This window comes from Corvus hawaiiensis, chromosome Z (genome assembly GCF_020740725.1).
Source record: "Corvus hawaiiensis isolate bCorHaw1 chromosome Z, bCorHaw1.pri.cur, whole genome shotgun sequence".
In the NCBI taxonomy this organism is placed as follows: Eukaryota; Metazoa; Chordata; class Aves; order Passeriformes; family Corvidae; genus Corvus; species Corvus hawaiiensis.
The window spans coordinates 5,382,031-5,401,654 of record NC_063255.1 but is presented as its reverse complement, the minus strand read 5'-3'; the positions used below and the strand labels follow the sequence as shown (position 1 = coordinate 5,401,654).

General features: G+C 36.7%; 1 protein-coding gene across 1 annotated transcript in view; it reads right to left on the bottom strand.

Annotated features, from left to right (window-relative positions):
* LOC125319587 (cAMP-specific 3',5'-cyclic phosphodiesterase 4D-like) overlaps positions 1-19,624 on the bottom strand; it is a 184,372-nt gene that overhangs the window by 93,820 nt on the left and 70,928 nt on the right. Inside the window, exon 2 of the mRNA XM_048290865.1 lies at positions 1,757-1,871. Coding sequence (XP_048146822.1) covers positions 1,757-1,798 — 42 coding nt within the window. The 5' untranslated portion in view covers positions 1,799-1,871. The remainder of the gene's footprint in view (positions 1-1,756; positions 1,872-19,624) is intronic.

Genomic DNA, 19,624 nt, shown 5'->3' with positions numbered 1-19,624 from the left:
AAGTCGTAAAAGAAGTAAAGAGCTACCTAAGGATGCCTAAGGAAAGGTACTAGATAAATAGTACACACAGACTAAAGGATGCTGACATCCTCACTGAATGCTGTGAGCAAGACTGAAAGAAAGAAATTACTACTAAATAAACCCTTTTCACAAACACAGTTAAATGCAACTCCATAGGCTACCAACAAAACAATGAATAGTAATACTGTGGAAATCATCAGGGGGAGAGTGAAGGTCTAGCAGGAGTAGACATATTGTGCCATCTGAGGACAGTTCAAACAATCGAACAAAAAAATCTATTAGAAGAAGTACAGTTAATAAATATTAACCACATACTTTTAATTACAAGATCACTTGAAAATTATTTTAACTGTATTAGATATATTGTATTGTTAGAAAAGCAATGGAAATGTTTAATTACTTTCTACCAGCAGTTTCTATCATGCTACACTGTTAAAATAAGCTTCAGTTAGCTCGTGGTGCACAGTGAGTTCTATATTTGGTGAAAATACCCAAGTGTTCACACACATCTGCAGGTTCATCTTCTATATTCAGTAAATTATGTTCACTGACATCTGAAACCACTGAACCAACACTTTGATTCTCATGCTTCCTAAAAGGATAAAAACTTCCTTGAAAGATACTTGACAACATCCCATGAAATACAAATATATGTCATATTCCATCTTTCTTTTCAAGATTATTCAGTTCAACTGATGACATTTTTACTTATTCACCAGTTGGTCTTTTGATGAAATGACTGGTCTGGCAGACCTGGGATGACTGCGACAATGAAAATTCAAATTGACAGGCATATGGAATGATGGAAGATTTCATATGTGATGTGAAATCTTCGGCTGTGCTCACCAAATCTAATGAGACTTCTCCAAAGTCACTTTTGTTTAAATAGTTCAAATAGTATCACTATTCCCCTACAAGCAATAGTCAAAAATTTATTTAAATAGCATGACACCACACAGCTTAAAATAATTTCTCAAGGATTATATATTTTACAATTTCAAAACAACAAACAGTAGGAAATATTCTATGTACTCCATTCAAAGAAGAAATAATTGCAGATGGTTCTAATTAAGTTCACAGAGCAAAATACGCTAGGATTTAACAGCAAAACAAAGAATTTTATTTTGCAGATTAAAAAATCTCATTCAGAGTCTGAAATGTCCAAACCACTCTGTTTCAGTAGTACTCTTGGATAGAGAGAGATACATATATAGGACAAAACACATGGCAAAGACCAGAAAATAAAATTAGCCTTATCCAAATCCATGCTTATACCATTACCTTATTTTCTCAATGATCTCCTGGAACATTTCACAGTCAATATTTCATATCAAATAAAGTGCAGTCCCTGACATCAGTGCAGGGCCATACATTTACAACTGAGTATCTTGTAGACATGATATAATCTTATATGTCAATGAATGCTCATGAAAAATCTAACTTCTAATAACTTTTTTAAAAATAAACTGTGGAAAATAATGTGTCAATTACAAAAAAAAAAGAAAAAAGAAAAAAGTCGCTCAGACCATACTATCATTCAATAATCTTATCTCTGGGTGTCAAAGACACAAGCATATTTATTTAGGCTACAGATATAAGAATAGGGTACAAGTAACAATTACTTTATCATTCTGTCTCAGAAAGTGGCATTTGAAAGGCTAATACAACACAGAAGTACTGTGAAAGAATACTGATATTAAATAAAAAAGAGAGAAAAAGAAAACCTTCTACTTACACTCTTGCTCTTCCCACGTAGACTACAGGTATTCATATTCATGGTGACTGAATCAGGAGTGTTTTGCAAGTCAAAGGCGAGATTTTATCCCTGGATCATCCAAATAGCTGCTATACTGAAAGGAAATTAATTTATATCATTAAAACAAAGGCCTTTCAAGTTGTACAGCATTCAAGCATGAGACACTTTGTTAGTGAATAAAAGCTACATACATTCTAAGATCTACCAGAGCAAATGTTCCATGTATCACTAAATCATTCAACACATAGTTACCCTGAAACATACAGCATGCATATCCATGAACAGATCATGCTTTCTAGTCAATAAAAAATGCACACCAACTCAAAAATTTGGAAAATATTACAGGCTTCTGATTATGGGCTTTTTGCCACAATTGTATTTAACTAGACATTGGCAGCATTATTTGTAATAATGAAATAAACCTTATTGGATATTTGTATTCAGTTTCTTAGTCTGAGGGCATCTTTTAACTTATATGCTATTCGGACCATGACATATGCTAAAAATTTGGGGGAAGAAGGTCAGCTAAGAGTAATTTTCAAATCCAGGAGCCTAAGAATGCTAGAACCAGCAGTGGGGTACTTTCATACAGTTGTCAGAATTTGACAATTTTGCCTTTGTATTAAAACAATAACTAAGCAAAAGAAACCTAGCAACTGATGATGGCATGGCATCGCAGCTTTGAAAAGCAGCATTTGTCAGCCTCTGGCTACATGCATAGTCATAATCATGGAAGAGTGGAATTAAAGGGAAATTCAGATGGTCTAAGATCAGGCAGTGTCTTGGGGTGATTTTATGATAATGCTATATTCCCCTATCGTCTGCTTATTGCCCAGAAATGGGTCACGCAGTTTTAAGCTGGGTCCGAGGGAAGACTGGGGGGGAGCTGGGAAAATTCCTCAGCAGGTTTGTGTTCAAGGACTCACACACACTCCCCCATCTTGCTCGGCTCTGCTTGCAGCGGGAGAGAGTAGATCTCTGCTTCTAGCCAGCTTGTGAGCTAAGGCAAAAATTTTTCTCAGGACTGTATACCGAAATCCTCCTGTAACTTCCTCTCCCTCTTCTGGAGGTGGTTGGCCTGGCTGTGATCCGAGAACCAGATCATCAGACCCCGTGGACCAGCAGGGAGGCTGTGAGGACACCACATTCCAGCCTCGGACCTTCAGGGGGGCTGAGCCAGCTACAGAGGGAACTCTAAATACACCAGCTTTCTCTGCAGCAAGAAGGTTTAATATCTAACATTATTCATTTTTTCATGTGCCTTGCAGGCACTTTGTTTGTTAAATAAACAGGTTTTTTCACTTTCTTCCAAGAAATTCCTTTCACATCGGTGGGGGAGGGAGTGGCGAAAGGGGACATTCATTCCAGAGCGTTTTCCTCCTAAACTTGTCTCAAACAAGGCAGTTAAAAGATTTATATTCTCATTTGAGCCAGATACATCTCTGCACACATTTTTTCCTTAGGTCAACTAGCCAAAGAGGAGATAAAGTAAAATTTCTGACCAACAGAGATGCTACAGTAAAATCTCCTAATATAACATCAATTATATCAGCAAAAAGCAGTATCTGCAAAAGTATCATCACATTACTTTTTCAACAGACACAAAAGTAAATAAATCATTGCTCAATCTATTTCAGCAATACTCAGAAAACACGAGAGAGAAATATACTTAGTTAATTAAACTAGTTAATGCATTTAGCAAAATTCATAGGAGGCTAATAAAATATCTAGAACTATGTATGAAATCAAGGTACAAGTTTATGGCTTTAACTCAGGAAAGCAGTAGTAGCACATTAAATGGGGATCAAATATTTCTTTCACATATTGCATGCCTTAAACACTTTCAGGCATGTTTCTATGAACAACCATAAGTCCATATCACAGCTAGAAAGCAGGAGAGTAGAGCTCTTGAAATCTTAGAATAAAGGAGAATAATGCAGGCTATTCATACTAGGATGAAATCTGAAGAGCTAACTTCTTGTCCCGTGTACATTTAATCAAAGAGACTGAAGAACATTCCCTAATCACTATTTTTCTGTGGATGCAATACCTAGAATTTACACATGACACCACAAGAATAGACCTCATTGAACTAGCCCAGAGGTACTTCCAGCAGCTAGACTGGTGCCATTTATTATAACAGGGACATGAGTCATACAGACAGATGCCCTTCTTCCAGACCTTACAAGCTTTCCAAGTTTTCATTAAAGTATTATGGATTTTATTCCTGTTGAACATGATATGTCCAAAATATTAGCTAAAGAAATAGTACAAACAGAAGACATTCATTTTGGACCATAAGCAGAACAATATATATAAACTTTTATTTTATCACTGTAGTCATTAAGCCTTAACAGTAACTATTTCTATAAAAACCATAAGCACAACAAAGACTAAGAGAAAAGCTAGTGACTTCAAATTTAAGATTTTTCTGATATCGCTTATCTTCTAAATTATAGAGGACAATGAATATGTAAACGCTTCCATTGACCTGGTAGCTCCATTTACAATTTTTTTTTAATTTTTCTGAACAGGTGATTAAGACATGACAAAATCACTTGCCCTTTATGATTTGTTTCTAGCTCTAGTTTTCACTACTCTTTCAACTACATCTTGCAAAAAAGATATTTTCAGGGTGTGAAGATCCATCGAGCAAAGTAGCATATTCATACAAAGCAAAATATTATCAGTCACTTCAGGTTCTAAGAAGTTCTAAAAAAAATACTAGAGAAATATCATAAGAGGAAGAATGAAAAACAACAAAAAATTCTGACAGACTGCTTGAGCAGATTCCAGGGTAAATCAGGAGATTTAAGTTCCTGTGACATCTGAACAATATTGTTTAATTGTTTGTATACATGTCTGTCTCTTTACAGAAGCAGCATATTTTCTTTAAAGAGAGTTACAGAACACTGCAAAATACTAGTTGCTGCACAATTTGATGGACTTGTGCTCTTTCTGCTTGTTAGATAACCTTACATTTCTTTAATTGTATTTATTTTTTAAAAACTCCCTAAAATTTGCACAAGAATGTATAAAACTAGCTGGGAAACTCTTATGTCATTTTATTACATGTGACTTAACCTTGAACAACCTCTCTTGTGTGCAACAGCTGTCCATCCACCCTCTAACAGGCATTTAGCAAACAGAAATTAAGGTGAAGACATTTTCTTCCATCAGGAACTGACACTGCATGCCTGTATATTGTGTTTGCTCACTCTTATATACGGAGTTTAAGTCAGCTTATCTTAGGTTCCTATCTAAAACCTGAGCAAAGGGGTTTCAATATATCAGTGTAGAATTAAGTGATTTTGGGGAGCAGACCACAGGCAGCTGGCAAAATTATGGTACTGCTAACTATTTTACTAAGTCTGACTCTAGGGTCACCTATGTCTGCATCAGAGCTGTGTTTAATACAATACAACACTAAACTTAAGAGTTTTCTCCTCCTTTCTAATTGACAACTATACAAATGTTATATGTAATCATTTGGAAATATTCGTGATCTAGAAAGATTTCCAATGGTGATTTGGGTTGCCAATCACTGTCTAAAATGTTTCTATAGAAGTTGCAACAAAGCTTTGAGATAAAGCTTACTCCATGTTGCCACCCGACATCCATTTACACAAGTGAGATGAAGAACTCATACTGATTGTCTCCGACATGTCTCTATTTCTGAGCAGTTCTGGGCTGGTAAGGTAGCCAAATTTCTTTCAGTTAAACAGATAAGGAAAAAACACATTATCATACAGGACGCAGAGCTCTTGAATGATCTTCTGTCTCTCTGATCTGCTGTAAGAAAACTGACATTTCTCTGAAAGAATGTGTTGTTTACAGATTTTAATCTCAGAGCCAAGAAAAGCATGCTCACTTTACAACAACTGAAGATAAAGATCCAAAAGGCCTGAGCTTGTATCTGCAGTGTATGACTCATTCAGTGTCCAGGACCACTTCTGGAACACTTCAATGTGTTTTGTATAATTTTAGTTGGACTTGCTTCCCTAGCACAAGCACATACAAAAGACCAAAAAAAAAAAAAAAAAAAAAAAAAAAAAAAAAAATTAAAAAAAAAAAAAAAAATAAAATAAAATAAAATAAGCCAAAGCAAAAGAGCAAAGACATTCCAGTGACTCTGTTAAGCTGCATTGAAAAAATTTTCAAAACCAACAGGCTGTGAAAGACCTAGACAACTGGAACAGATGTGAAAGAAAGGCAAAAGCTTCATCAGTACATGCTCTCTCCTACGCTGAGCAAGCCACTGTATTTTCCTAGTTATGACTGAGCAGGAAAAAGTATAGCTTGTATAGATAGGCTGAGACATGATAAATATATTATTAAGGGACAACTCTGCAAATAAACACTTGACTATTCAAAGCCAAATATATTCCTACTATCATGCTACTGGTCTTTTATTTCTTTAAATATCTTGCAAAGCATAACCCAGAAATCACTCAAACCTGCTTAGTTTGACTAGCTTTTGCCTCCTTTAAGTCAGGGATATAATTTCTATATAATTTGCATTGTAGGCATTTTTCAAAACAATTCCATATTCAAAAAGCATTTACACTCCCTTTAAAAAAATGATTATCGGCATGAGTGTGAACATTCCGCTTTACACTTGGCTAAATGCAGAGTAAGCAAGACCATGAATGTCATACCAAAAAAGTCATAGGTGTATGAGTTAAAAAAAAAAAGATAAAAACCTTGTTTGTATCATTTCTACTTTCCTCATCTTTCCCAAATTTAAAAACACTACTATAAAAGCCAATGTTTCAAAACTATATTGAATCTACATGAAGAAATATACTATATGCAATATTAACATCTCTGAAGAGCGCGTAAAAATGGCCTTTAAACTTGTCAACTAGACTGAATTAAATCATAATTGTTCAGTATTTTAGTGCTTTTGTTTAACATCTCCTGTTCTAGAGTAACCTCTTCTGTAGGCATAAATGATATGTAAAGAATCTCCAGTGCACAAAATGGGAATTTTGACATTGATCCAGGTAACATCAACATTTAAATTCAGCAGAATAGACATAAACTTTTGTCACTCTTGCAGGAGCATTTTTCTTTAATTTTTCAAAGTAAAGTAGTATTTATCATTATCCTTTTTTAACAATAATGTTGAATAATTTTACTGTTAGCCCTTGATTGTTTAGTACTGTAAACTTTTGGGGATGCAATGTAAATTCCCAAGATGTTATTGAACAACATTAAGTAACACTGGAGAATTACTTTCCCGTAAGTTTTTTCCAACAGTTGAAAAGCATGAAATAACAGGTTATGAGAACCACTTTTCATGAAACACTTGCAGCCAATGTAAGAAGGAGAATATATTTTCAGAAGTTAAGACATGTTGCTGTATTGATGCAACATGAGTATCAATGCCAGAGAATTTGGAGGACTTGCTACTAGAAATATCATTAATCACAGGTGTGTATTAGATAATGTAGTGTCCAGCAGGATGCTGGATTTTTAATAAAAATGATGGAGTAAAATTACTGTAGCACATTATAAAGCACTGAGGAATGTAAAGATATTGCTATATCATTATATTTTCTATTTCTTCCCTTGGATAAAGTCATAAAGTCTCATTTTTTGGAGAGAGGGAATACGATTTTAGCGGAATTCAACATGACCCCAGAGAGACACTTATGTCCACTTAGTGCAATTTTTTTCTTTTTTCTTTTTAAGTAACTTCTGTTCATCCCAGAGTAAGTGTTCAGCACTTACCCCAGAAAAATGCCTTAGAACAGATAGACAGAGAGATGTAAGCTGGAGAAGTTAGTCAGGTTTTGAATCTGGGGATGGGGCAATGAGATAGCAATTTGGAGTAAGAGTACTTCCACCAAATATATTTTCCTTATGACTATATATTTGGTAGCTTTTTTTATAAGCTTTTTTTATAAGCTTATAAGACCAATTGCTAATATTTTATTCATCACTTCTATGTGTTTGTACTGAGGACTCCGACAGTGGCTGGGTCTGATTCAGTCCTAGGGATTGTATCAATTTGCTGTTGAACAAAACAACACAGACTTTCCCCACAGTACATGCAGTCCTATTACATGCACAAGGTTAACTTCTCTCACAAACATTTTGACTGTTACACATGCAAGAGAACACTCTGTGTGTCCTGACACTACTCACAACACAACAGCACTGCTGAGGTCAGGCACTGCTAGACCCAGATTTATGCCTACTGGGTAATGACTGTTCCAAGAATGCATTCTTTTTAATGGAGGAGCTGGCTTACAATAGCTGTGATGCTCTTCAAGTCCTCCAATGTGCCTATTCTCCTAGCACTGAATGGATGATACATTTATTTAACAAAAATGGGTACCCTTCAAGATGACTGACCAGAATGTCCTTCACTGCTGGACATGCAGGCAGTCCTGGCACATATACATCTGCATAACAATCTCTACTTCATATTCTCCTGGTTTCCACACACTACCTAATATTTCAGCTTCCTCCTTGACATCTGAGCATCAAGCTAGCATATTCATACAACTGTTTGCTTTTGCCCAAAGACCCTTTTCTACACAGCGATGTTCATTCCAAGTCCATCATGCAAGTTCAAGCACGTTCCACTCCCACTGAGTGCATCACTTTCCATTTCATTCTAGATTTCAGCTGCTATTTTATCACATTCTTCAGTTTTTCAATTTTGCATAGTGGTCTTTAAAGCCATTAATAGCTTGGTATCACCAAATTCTTTTTTTTTTCCTTTCCAAACCCTATTTAGCACATAAAAGAGCAAAAAGCTCTGCTTCCTGGCAAGCTCACATTTCAGAATTAGTAATTCATCTGTTTAATTCCTGGGCTTCTTTAGAAGTGTTCTGTCAATTGTCCTTGCCCATTTTAGCTGTTTATTTAACAAGTTCTTCTATTATTACCTAAATCTGGGGCAGATTTTGATGTCTCTTACAAGAAAAAAAAGCCTACCATAAGAAACTTCACAAGTTTTCCTGTACTACATCTTTGTTAAATGTTCCTTTGATTCTACTTACATCCTTCCAATCTCTCTAGCTAACTTCATGATCTGGAGGAGGCTTCTCAGCAAACTGCTATATCTTTATACCTTTGTTTCTGTTGCCCATTTTTGGTCTTTCACATTAGTTTTTAATACATAATATTTCAAATTTTATAATGTTTTCTATTTTTCTCATTTGGGCAAAACTTCATGTTTTTGAAGGATGTCTTTGCAAGGACTATCTTTATCCTATTGTTTCCCCATGACAGGTTTCTTTCACTTCCTAAAAAATTGCAAACTATATAATCATATCCTCTCAGTTGTTTTTCTTGGGCTTCTACAACTTTTACACACACACAAAAAAGATTTTTATAGAACCTTGTCATTTTTCTGCTTCACTGTGTCTAATAATCCTGTCACTGTTTTCTGTTCTTTCCACTTTCCTATTTGATAAAAATTTTCTAGCTCTACTTTTCTTTAGAGATACAAAAACTACCTAGGGGAATGCATCATTTTGAAATGTGCTATTTCAGAATTATCTTCCTTCACAAAATCTTGAATTTAAAACCTCAGATATAACTCAGCCTCAAAGGGTTTAAAATCTTAGTACAATCTCTTGATTTGATATGTTGCCTACTTCCTTTGAGGTTCAGATATAGCCTATGCCTCTAAATAGTATTGTTCTGTTCTAAAGGCATAAATCCCTTGCTCTTGATTTTCTCATCCACATGATGAAATGCTGTCCCTCTGCTTCTTCTTGCATTTTTGCAAGCAATGTGGAAAGCACTTGAGAGAATACCACTGCAGAGATGGAATATTATTTACACAAGTTTTGAAATCTTTTTCTGGAAATGTTCACGCTTTCCCCATCTCCTCATACACTCATTTGAATAAAGGATAGCAATAACACCATTTCAAAATAACACAACCACCTTTACTTTTCTTTCTATAACTGTTAAAATTTACTGATGTAGTTCTAGCAAACAAAGTTAATATTTGATAACTTAAAAAACAAATATATTTGAAAACCGGCATATGCTATTCAGTTTAAAAATGTTTTAACTACTATAAGGCATCAGTAATTGCTTTCTCCCTTCAAATAATGACATATATTCACATTATGATCTTACAGAGCAACTCAGTGGCTGTATAATGGGTTTTGTTTCTTTTGCAGGTGGCACTAACTTTCACCTGTGCCTCAAAGCACTACAATTTCTTCACACTTTCTGCTTTTCTAAAACCCATCATAATTTTCCTCCTTCTGTTCACATTTGCTACTGCATACATTTCCTATTGTTCATAGTTCGAGTTTATTAAAAATTAATCCCTTTGCCCCAAGCTGCTCAAATTTATGCTATTATCATTTCAGAGCACTTTCAGAGAAACAGGTCCAGACTGCAGTGGTAGCAAGGCATTGGAAGTCTGAATTTGGCTTTGTATCAAAACATATGACACACTGCATACAAATGACTGTTTAAAGAGAGCTGTGTGATCCAAGTGACAAACCCTTGAAACTTGCTATGCTGCTATATGTTACAGTTGTGCCATTTAAGACAGATGTTTGCAAGTAAGATTCTTCATGCAGGTGAGGGCTGGGAACAGATAAAGAGATTTGTTAAAAGCTTGAAGTAAAATCTTTAGATATGATAATTTTCTATCTCATATTTGGATAGAACTTTGCTACAGAAGAGATGGAGTAAAATCAGGGCTGGCAAATCTGAGTTGAGGGAACAACCATATTGGCTATGGTTTTAATACTATTTTGTCTAACAGTGAAGTACCTAGTTAGGAGATCTTGTAGACTAGAAAAATCGTCGATATGCTTGCTCCAGATAAACCTCCTGCTTTGTGTTCCTGTAACATACCAATGACTGTCAAGGTCAAATTCCTAATCCCTGGTTCTTGAACTCGAAACACAAATACATTAACAAGGATCTTGACTCTCATAAAACAAGACACACATCTATATTTTGATGATCTTACATCATTTACTTAAATTATGACAAAAAAGAGAAGCACATTATTCTGAAATTACTTCAGGTGACTGAAATTGAGCTGTTCTTATGTTTGAAAAACCTGAATTTGAAAGGTTATTACTATGTAATATAGACTGAGAAGGCATATAAAATACAAGTATATGTCATTCTTCCTTTGGCTGCATTTAACTGAAGGAGATTGGAGCTCAAAATCAATTTGTTTTACCTGCTGTTCAATATTTTTAAAATATACAGAAATTTAATAGAAATACTAGATTTTTATTACAAAACAAGTTTAATTTTCTGCTTATCATGTTTACAGTCTGTCAATGGAAGGCAACTTCCTTTTGGAAGAAGAGTTAATGTGATCAAAAACAGTAACACAAGAATCTTCACAGTGTAGCTAAAATACAGCTTTCTGAATATACAAGCAATTCATTTGCTGCTACCAAAAAAGTTTAAAAATACTTTGAGGTACAAAAGAAAGGGAAAGAATATTAAAAAACAAACAAACAAAACCCAAACATGCCCCAAACAACTGCAAATGAGAAATCCAGGAAGTTTTGTCTACGTCCAAAGTCTGGTATAGCATTTTGGATTTTCCTAGCTTTTTATCTCCAACTGGACAGCTTTTACAGATACAGCTGGCACTAGTTTCATGATGCCATAACTTTTATCATCCCCAGTAGGTAAGATGTCTTTTAGATCACAACAATTTCAGGACAAGCATTTGATTTTAGATAAGGAAAGATAAACCTAAACTTTATCTCTACGCACTCAGGAAAGGCTAAAAATACTTCTATTTGATTGGATTTTTCTCCCTCTTCTGGCAGAAGAAACAGAGCGATTGAGAAACTCAAAAAAAACTCCTCAAGAAAAGAGGACTCAGGTTTGCTGTCTTTCTTACAAGCTCTTTGGGACGGATGGGCAGGGCAGAAGAGATGGAGAGGTGGCACTATATGTAAAGGAAGGGTTAGAAGGCTGGCAATAACACAGTTGGCAACGGCACTGTTGAGAGCCAGTGAGGATAAGAATCAAGGGGAAAAAATTCTGGATATCATCATGGGTCTACTGTGGACCTCCTGGCCAGGGCAATGGCACAGATGAATTATTCTTTGAGGAACTAAGGGACCCTTCCAAGTCAACTACCCTCGTCCTTATGGGGGACTTCAGCTTGCCAGAATTAAACTTGGAGGATCACACAGCTGGATGACACAACCTGAGCCAGATGGTTCCTTAAAGACCTGGATGACAACTTTATGGACCAAGTCCTAAGGGAGCCCGCTCAGAAAGACACTGTCCTTGGTCTGCTGCTTTTCAACAGGGTGGATCACATGAGCGAAGTGGAGATTGGCACCATCTTGGCCACAGCAACCACAAAGAGATTGAGTTTGAAATCTCTGTTGACAGGAGGAAAAGTGCCAGCAAAACCTCAGTTCTGGACATGAGGAGAGCAGACTTCAGGATGCTCAGGGAACTAATAAGTAAAGTCCTCCTGGGAAGAAGTTTCTGCAGGTGCTGGAGTCTGTCAGTGCTGATCACTTTTTAAATACCACCTCTTTAGGGCACAGGAGCAGGAAATTCCCAAATGCTGGAAGTCAAGCAGGCGAGGCAGAAGGCCAGCTTGGCTGAGCAGGGATCTTCTCCTGGAAATAAAGGCAATAAAAGAAGGTGTCTGCCCAGCAGAAGCAAGGTCAGGTGACATGGGAAGAATACAGAGATGCTGCTCACCACTGCAGGGAGAAAATTCATGCAGCCAAAGTTCAGCTGGAGTTGAAGCTGCCAGAACTGTGCGGGACAATAAAAAGAGGGTTTTTTCAAATATATCAATAGTAAAAGGCATTGTAAAAATAATATTGATCCATTATAGGATGAGGATGGTCATCTCACAAACAGGGGCATGAACAAGGCAGAGGTGTTTAACACATTCTTTGTCTCTCTCTTCAACATTGATGACAAATCAAGGGGTCCCAATGCCCTGAGCTGGAGGACCATGACTATGAGAATGACCAACTCCCAGCTGACCCTGAAACTATGCAGTATTGGCTGCTCCCTGCAAATCTATGGGGCCTGATGGGATTAATCTGAGAATCCTCAAAGAGCCGGCTGATGTGATCACAAAGCTTCTCTCAATGATTTTTGAGTGGTCTTGGGAGTCCTGAGAGGACCCAACTGACTGGAAGCAGGCAAACACTGTCCCAATTTTCAAGAAGGGCAGGAAGGAGGACCCTGGAAATTACAGGCCTGTCAGTGTCAGTTCACTGCCTAGTAAATTCATAGAAAAAAATATTCTGGGAAGTGTTGAGAAAGACCTGAAGGACAATGCAGTCACTGGTCACAGTCAGCACAGCTTCATGAGAGGAAAGTCCTGCTTGTTGAACCTAAGACAGGACTGCTCACCTAGCTGATCAAGGGAACCAGTAGATGTGACCTTTTTGGACTATGGCAAAGTTTTTGATACCATCTCTCACAGTGTTCTCCTGGACAAATGCCCAGCCCACAGCTGGATGGGGTTATGCAATGGGCAAGCAACTGGCTCCCAGGTGGGCTAAAACGAATGGGGTGAATGGGGTGACATCAGACTAGTGACCTGTCACTAGTGGGGTTTCACAGGGCTCCATCCTTGGCCCACTTCACTTCAACATCTTCATAACGACTTTGACGCAGGACTCAAAGGAATGCTAAGTAAGTTTGATGATGACACTAAACTGGGAGGAGCTGTTGACTCCCTCGGGAGCAGAGAAGCCCTACAGAGAAACCTCAACAAATTAGAAGGGTGAGCAATGACAAACTATATGAAATTTAAAAAGGGCAGGTGCTGTATTCTGCACCTGCAGTGGCAACCCTGGATGTATGGATAGAGTGGTAAGTGAGAGGCTGGAAAGCAGCACTGCAGAAAGGGACCTGGGGGTCAATGGCAAGTTGAACATGAGTCAGCAATGCCCTGGCAGCCAGGAGGGATATCCATGTCCTGGGGTCAGGATCCATGCCTGGCATGAGGCACAGCATCACCAATCAAGCAAGGGAGGGGATTGTCCTGCTCTCTTCTGCACTGGGGTGGCCTCACCTCGAGTGCTGGGGGCAGCTTTGGGTGCCACAGTATAAGAAATAAATTAAACTGCGAGAGTGTCCAAAGGAGGGCAGTGAAGATGGTGAAGGTCTGGAAGTGAAGCCATATGAGGAGCAGCTGAGTTCACTTGGTCTGTTCAGCCTGGACAAGAGGAGATTGAGAGAAGACCTCACTGTGTTCTTCAACATCCTCACAAGGAGAAGGAGAGGGGCAGGTACTGATCTCTTCATCCTCACGACAAGTGACAGGACTCAAGGAAATGGCATGAAACTGAGTCAGGGGAGGTTTAAGTTGGATATTAGGAAAAGGTTTTTCACCCAGAAGGTGGCTGAGCACAGGAAGAGGGTCCCCAGGGAAGTGTTCACAGCATCCAGCTTGTCCGAGTTCAAAAAGCATTTGGACAATGCTCTCAGACATATGGTGTGGTTGTTGGAGTGTCCTGCACAGAGCCAGGAGTTGGGATTGATGATTCTGATGGGTGCCTTCCAACTCAGCATATTCTATGATTCTATGATTCTAAGAATCTGCTTTTTAATTTTTAGAAATTGAATGTGTACATCTGCTGGTTTACTGCACAAGAACATGTTCACCAATCCATAATCATAGAATGATTACTAAATTAATCCCCATGGGCAACATACCAGTTAAAAGTTCCAGATAGAAATTTAGACATGAAAAGCATTAACTGCCAAATTCTTCACTGGTGCCAGTTTATGTCAATGGTGCCAGTAATAGCAATTTTACAGACAGGGAGACTTGTGAAATTTAGGTACTCCATATATAACAGCAGGGAACAAAAGACAGGGATTCGCACTTTGGGCCTTTATATGGACCCTGGTACACAAGCAACAAGACCTGGCATTTACATACTAAAGGCTTAAAATTCTTACTCAGATTTGACAGCAGAGATAATGCTAAATTGATTCAGTGTAAAGATAAGGAAAAGGTTAGGAAAAATGAAAAAACCCATAAATAAATAGCAGAATGTAGTCACAACCAACTCAATAAAATTACTTTTAAGTGCGCCTAGATGATGTTGCCAATATTTCTGTAAGTTTACTCTTTTGAACTGAATATGTTCCCATTTGAACTGTGGCTACAGCAATAACCATGACAATCAGACTGCAAGGCCTGGCCTACTGGGCCAGGACCTTACCAGCTGGTTAAACCTCCAGCACTGCAGGTCTTGCAAAAAAAGAACTTGCCATTTATTGTGTCCTTGACATTTCAGAAGTGTGAGTTTTCACCAGATTAGAGAATTTGCATGAGTTTATACTGGTAAATTTCTTAGGATTAGGTACAAATCTGAAATACTGCAGAATTGTACATAGAAATGCAAATATATGTGTGGTCAAATTTTCCAAAACTATGACATTTTATGTCTGAATAATGAAATAATTGGAAATTACATCACCAAGTCTATGTCAGGCACAAACCCACACTTGTTTTCCCATTCTAGGAACCTAAGTGGATCTTTAGAAAGTAAACAATTGTAATTGTACACATTTGACATTCTTCATTAGATGTCATCTGCTCAGTACTGGATGAAATTATCCGGGTACAATTGCAAAATTGAAGTTTAAATCTGTACATTTAGGTTTTCCTATTAATTTCTACAATGTTCTTAGTGGTCAAGGAATAGTATTTTGGGATTTGTTGAGGGTTTTTTTTGTTCATCCACCAATCAAAATAATAGGATATTTTTCTTTCTTTAAATTTCTCCTTAAACATCAAGATTTTCTTCAAAGACTGTGTTACAAACCACTATTACAGTAATCCTTGTATGAAAAGTGCACTAAAATCTTTGCTTTTCTGAACAGTCTTCATGTTCAGCAATATCACCACCTTACAAAACTAATTCTGTATGCCTATTTTTCCATTATCTAGCATTAAATTGGTAGTCCAGACAGTGTAACAAAGATCTGCAGTTGCTTTATATTTACTTGGTTTGCAAAGTTAACCACTAGAACCCATATGTTTAATCAAAAACTAGTTTTGAACCCTACTGCTTTCTATTTTGAGAGCTCAGTCTGGGAACAGATCTGTGAGGCCTGTTATATTTTTACATGTTTTCATATATAGGCATACACACATATATTTGGCTGTGCAAAAATACACACATTTTGCTATATTTATGATGAGTGGGAGACAGAATTCTGAAATGCAAACACAGATCTCATTCTATTTAATTAGATTATGACTAAGATAATTTGTGTGACTATGACTTCATGAAGCACTTAAAGAGAGGCCATAAAAATCAGCAATACTTACATCCAGGCGGGATTTAATTCACAGCTCAAGCAAAACACATGAAGGTGAGAAAGCATCTGATACCATCTCATCCAGAAGAAAATGTTTTCCCAACTAGATAAGAGAATCTGCATTGATCAGAACTTCTGAATGGATAATTTTGTATATTTAGATTTTAAATCCTGGGAACAAAGGATTGCTCAAAATCCTTTCAGTATGCCTCTTCTGTCACAAACCACACAATTTAGGTGGCATACTCATTTTAACAATTGAGACAAAAATATTCATAATACATCAATTTCATCCTAGGCCAAAGTTATAAAAATTATCAAAATTCCACTTCTCCAATATATGAGATGTTAAACAAGAATGCTGGGTTACACTTTAATTCAGCTCTGTTATGTACAATAAAAGGAAAAAATCCTCCACAGTCAGACAAAGGAGAGATTGCAACCAAAGGGAAATATTCTCTAACTGCTGTAATTTATGGACAGATTTCAAAATATTTGCACACTTAAATTCAAGAAAAGTATTCCTTAAAACCTCATAAATATTTCTGACCTTTCAATCTGAAGTGTAAGAATATGTACGCATTGGTATGGAAACAACCAAATTACATAGAAAAGCTCACAGTAAATTGGTTTCAACATCATCATGTATGTTTAAAACACAGAGGAAAATTTTCCCGTATATAAATATCATGTGTCCATTCCTACTTAATGCTGTCTCCCTTTTCTCTTCAACATCACTTTATGCTGCAGCATATCTATGTTATGTTTGACATTTTGGGGACAATAAAAATAGCTTCATTTATTTCATGTTGCCATTCACTAAATCTATTACTTTGTGTCTCTGCTGCTGTTCCCACTTTGTTACACTGCCATAGCTTAGCTTCTCCTAAATTTGCATTACAAAAAATTTCATCTACCAGCTTGCTAACTGCACTGAAGTCTGGAATCTGCCTTCTTCAAGTTCATTGGTTTTCTGTTGCTGTTCTTTGACTTTCCCTTCTTTTCATCAGCTTCAAGGAGCTGGCCTACATTTCCACATTCTCAACTAAATCCCACTACCTGGTATTCATCTGAGCTGTATTTTAGCTTTCTACACCAAGAAGTTGTAACAAAATTATCAAAAATCTGATAGGCAGTTACCATCTTTTAGTACCCCTCCCACAAAAGGTTTCTGGGAAATGCTTCCTACTGCAGTATTCTCTACTTTGATTTAGTCTGCAGTTGCTCACAGAAAGCGCTGTCTACCTGTCCTTACAAATCTGGGGGTATACCATGTAGCATCAACACAATAGTGTCTCTGATTGTTTTTCTTTCAATTATTGTCCATGGAATTTCAGCAGATCCCATTCCTTCTGCATTCTGAATTCCATACCAAGCATACATATATTTGAATAATAGAGCAGTATAAATCTTCCCTTTTATATGTTCCTTCTTTTATAGTATTATTCCTGTCAAGTTATTCCACAAATCTCTGTTATGTCAATTAAGTTATAATGTTAATTGTGAATTAATAATTTTGTCTCTTCTTCCTTGTTTCTCATTCTTTCTGTATTAGCATCCAGACTGATAAAAAGAAAAAAATTAATAGGCGAAGACAGACAAGATTACGATGTGTGAACAATGATCTTAATGTTAAATATTGCACAAATTTTCCTTTAAGAACTGAATATTTTTAACATTTTTATCCACCAACTTGTTCAATTTCGCTTTGCTCCATAGTAAACTTCTGTCTGGGACCTATCAAAACTTTCTTTTCACATCTAGCTTACATCTGTGTAACAGGATAAGCTCCTAGAACTGCTAAATTTTAAGGAGAGCTAACAGCTGTCATTCAAAATCAAGTTTCTTCACTGTTCTTGTATAACTGAATGACATTAAAAACATCTATCTTTGCACCTATGTTTAGTCTGTGCTATGAAGAACAATATACATGAATTATTTATTTTAGGGAAATTAGAAACAAATAGAGAAAAGGGGTTTTGCACCTTCTCTAGAATCCACAGGTTGGAGTCAGTTAGCCATAGTGATTCTCTGCTGAGACTAAATGAGCCAAAAATATACAAACAGCTCCAAGACAGCTCTGCTGTGTACAGTGCATGATTAACAAAGAAAACAAAACAAAAACATTTTTATTACTTTTTCAATGTCCTCTCTTAGAGGATCTTCAGGGATTTTGTGGAGTAGGAGTTAGAAATATCAGATACAAACTGCAGCAAACACTACTATAGGTAGAACACAAGGTGGTGAAAAATTAGAAAAATCACTTATGATTTAATACATCAGGGAAAAGCAGGAAAAAAATTATTTCTTTCCTTCTCTACAAAAATTATTACAACCTCTGGAATACATACTGATACATTTATCTAAAATGCCACTTCTTAGAAATGGTAAGAACATTAATAAGGGATTTGATGGTACATATAATGACAAAAATGTTGCAAACTATTTTTATAAATATCCCATTTTCTATTTTCAAACTATGACTACAGCATTTGCAAGGAAGATACAGACAAAAATCCAAAAATTGTATCACTGAAGAGAAAGAAAATTTTATAATAGCATCAGGGATTTTTCAACTCTGATGCAGTCCCAACTATTCTTGCAATGGGCAAGATGAGAGATCCTTTTCATTTAGCTCATCAGAAAAAAAGTAAAACTCAGTACCTTTCCTTAGAGATCTAACTCCCAGTTATAAAAGGGGCTGGAAACCTTTTCCCACCCCTTACCTAGAACTCTGTCCTTCTTCCAGGATCATGTTACAAATGCTACTTTGCTATGTCCATATCTTTTTCTAGCCCTGTACTTTGCTGTTTTCTCCTGCCGTTCCTTAAAAGCACCAGCCCCTTTACTTATTTAGCAGTCAAAGTAATTTCTCAGCTTCCACACCTGTAAGGCAGTGGCCTCCACTGATTAAGTGCCTACAGGAAAAAGAGGTGGTTCTCTGCCCCCTCACTGAGTAGAAAGGTAGCTGCTACACTCATGACACTAACCAGTTACTGCTCAGCCCAGAAATCCTGATGGAGATGACTTAGATCCATTCATTCACCTTGTGTTTTCAGGAATCTCTAAATATTCTGTTCATGCTTTTGTTTCTCCTCTCACACAGGATGGACTTAGATGAGTTTCTTCCCCAAGACGTTTGTGTTATAGTTGAGATTCTATTTCCTTTTTCCAAGTCCATACCCTAATCTTTACATATCTGAGCATGATAGCAGATCTGAAAATATTAAAAAGATGCAAGATATGCATGATTTTGGAGTAAAAGTAAATATCAGAATTGTAAGTCTGAAAATCAAAAAACAACCACAAAAAACATGGTCCAAAAGCCCAAAACAGACCACACCCACCCCTCCTCCCAAAATAAAACAAGGAGCCCAGGCCCTGCAGATCCTCCTTTAAAAATAAAATACAACTGAAATGTTTAGACTTTTTTGATTACTTCCTTTTTTTTCCCTAGCCCTTATGTTATACTTCCTTCACTTTGTATTACAAAAGATATTTGAGTTTCAAATCTTAATTGTTGTCACCATACAGTTCATCTAATCAGGCTATATCTTCCCC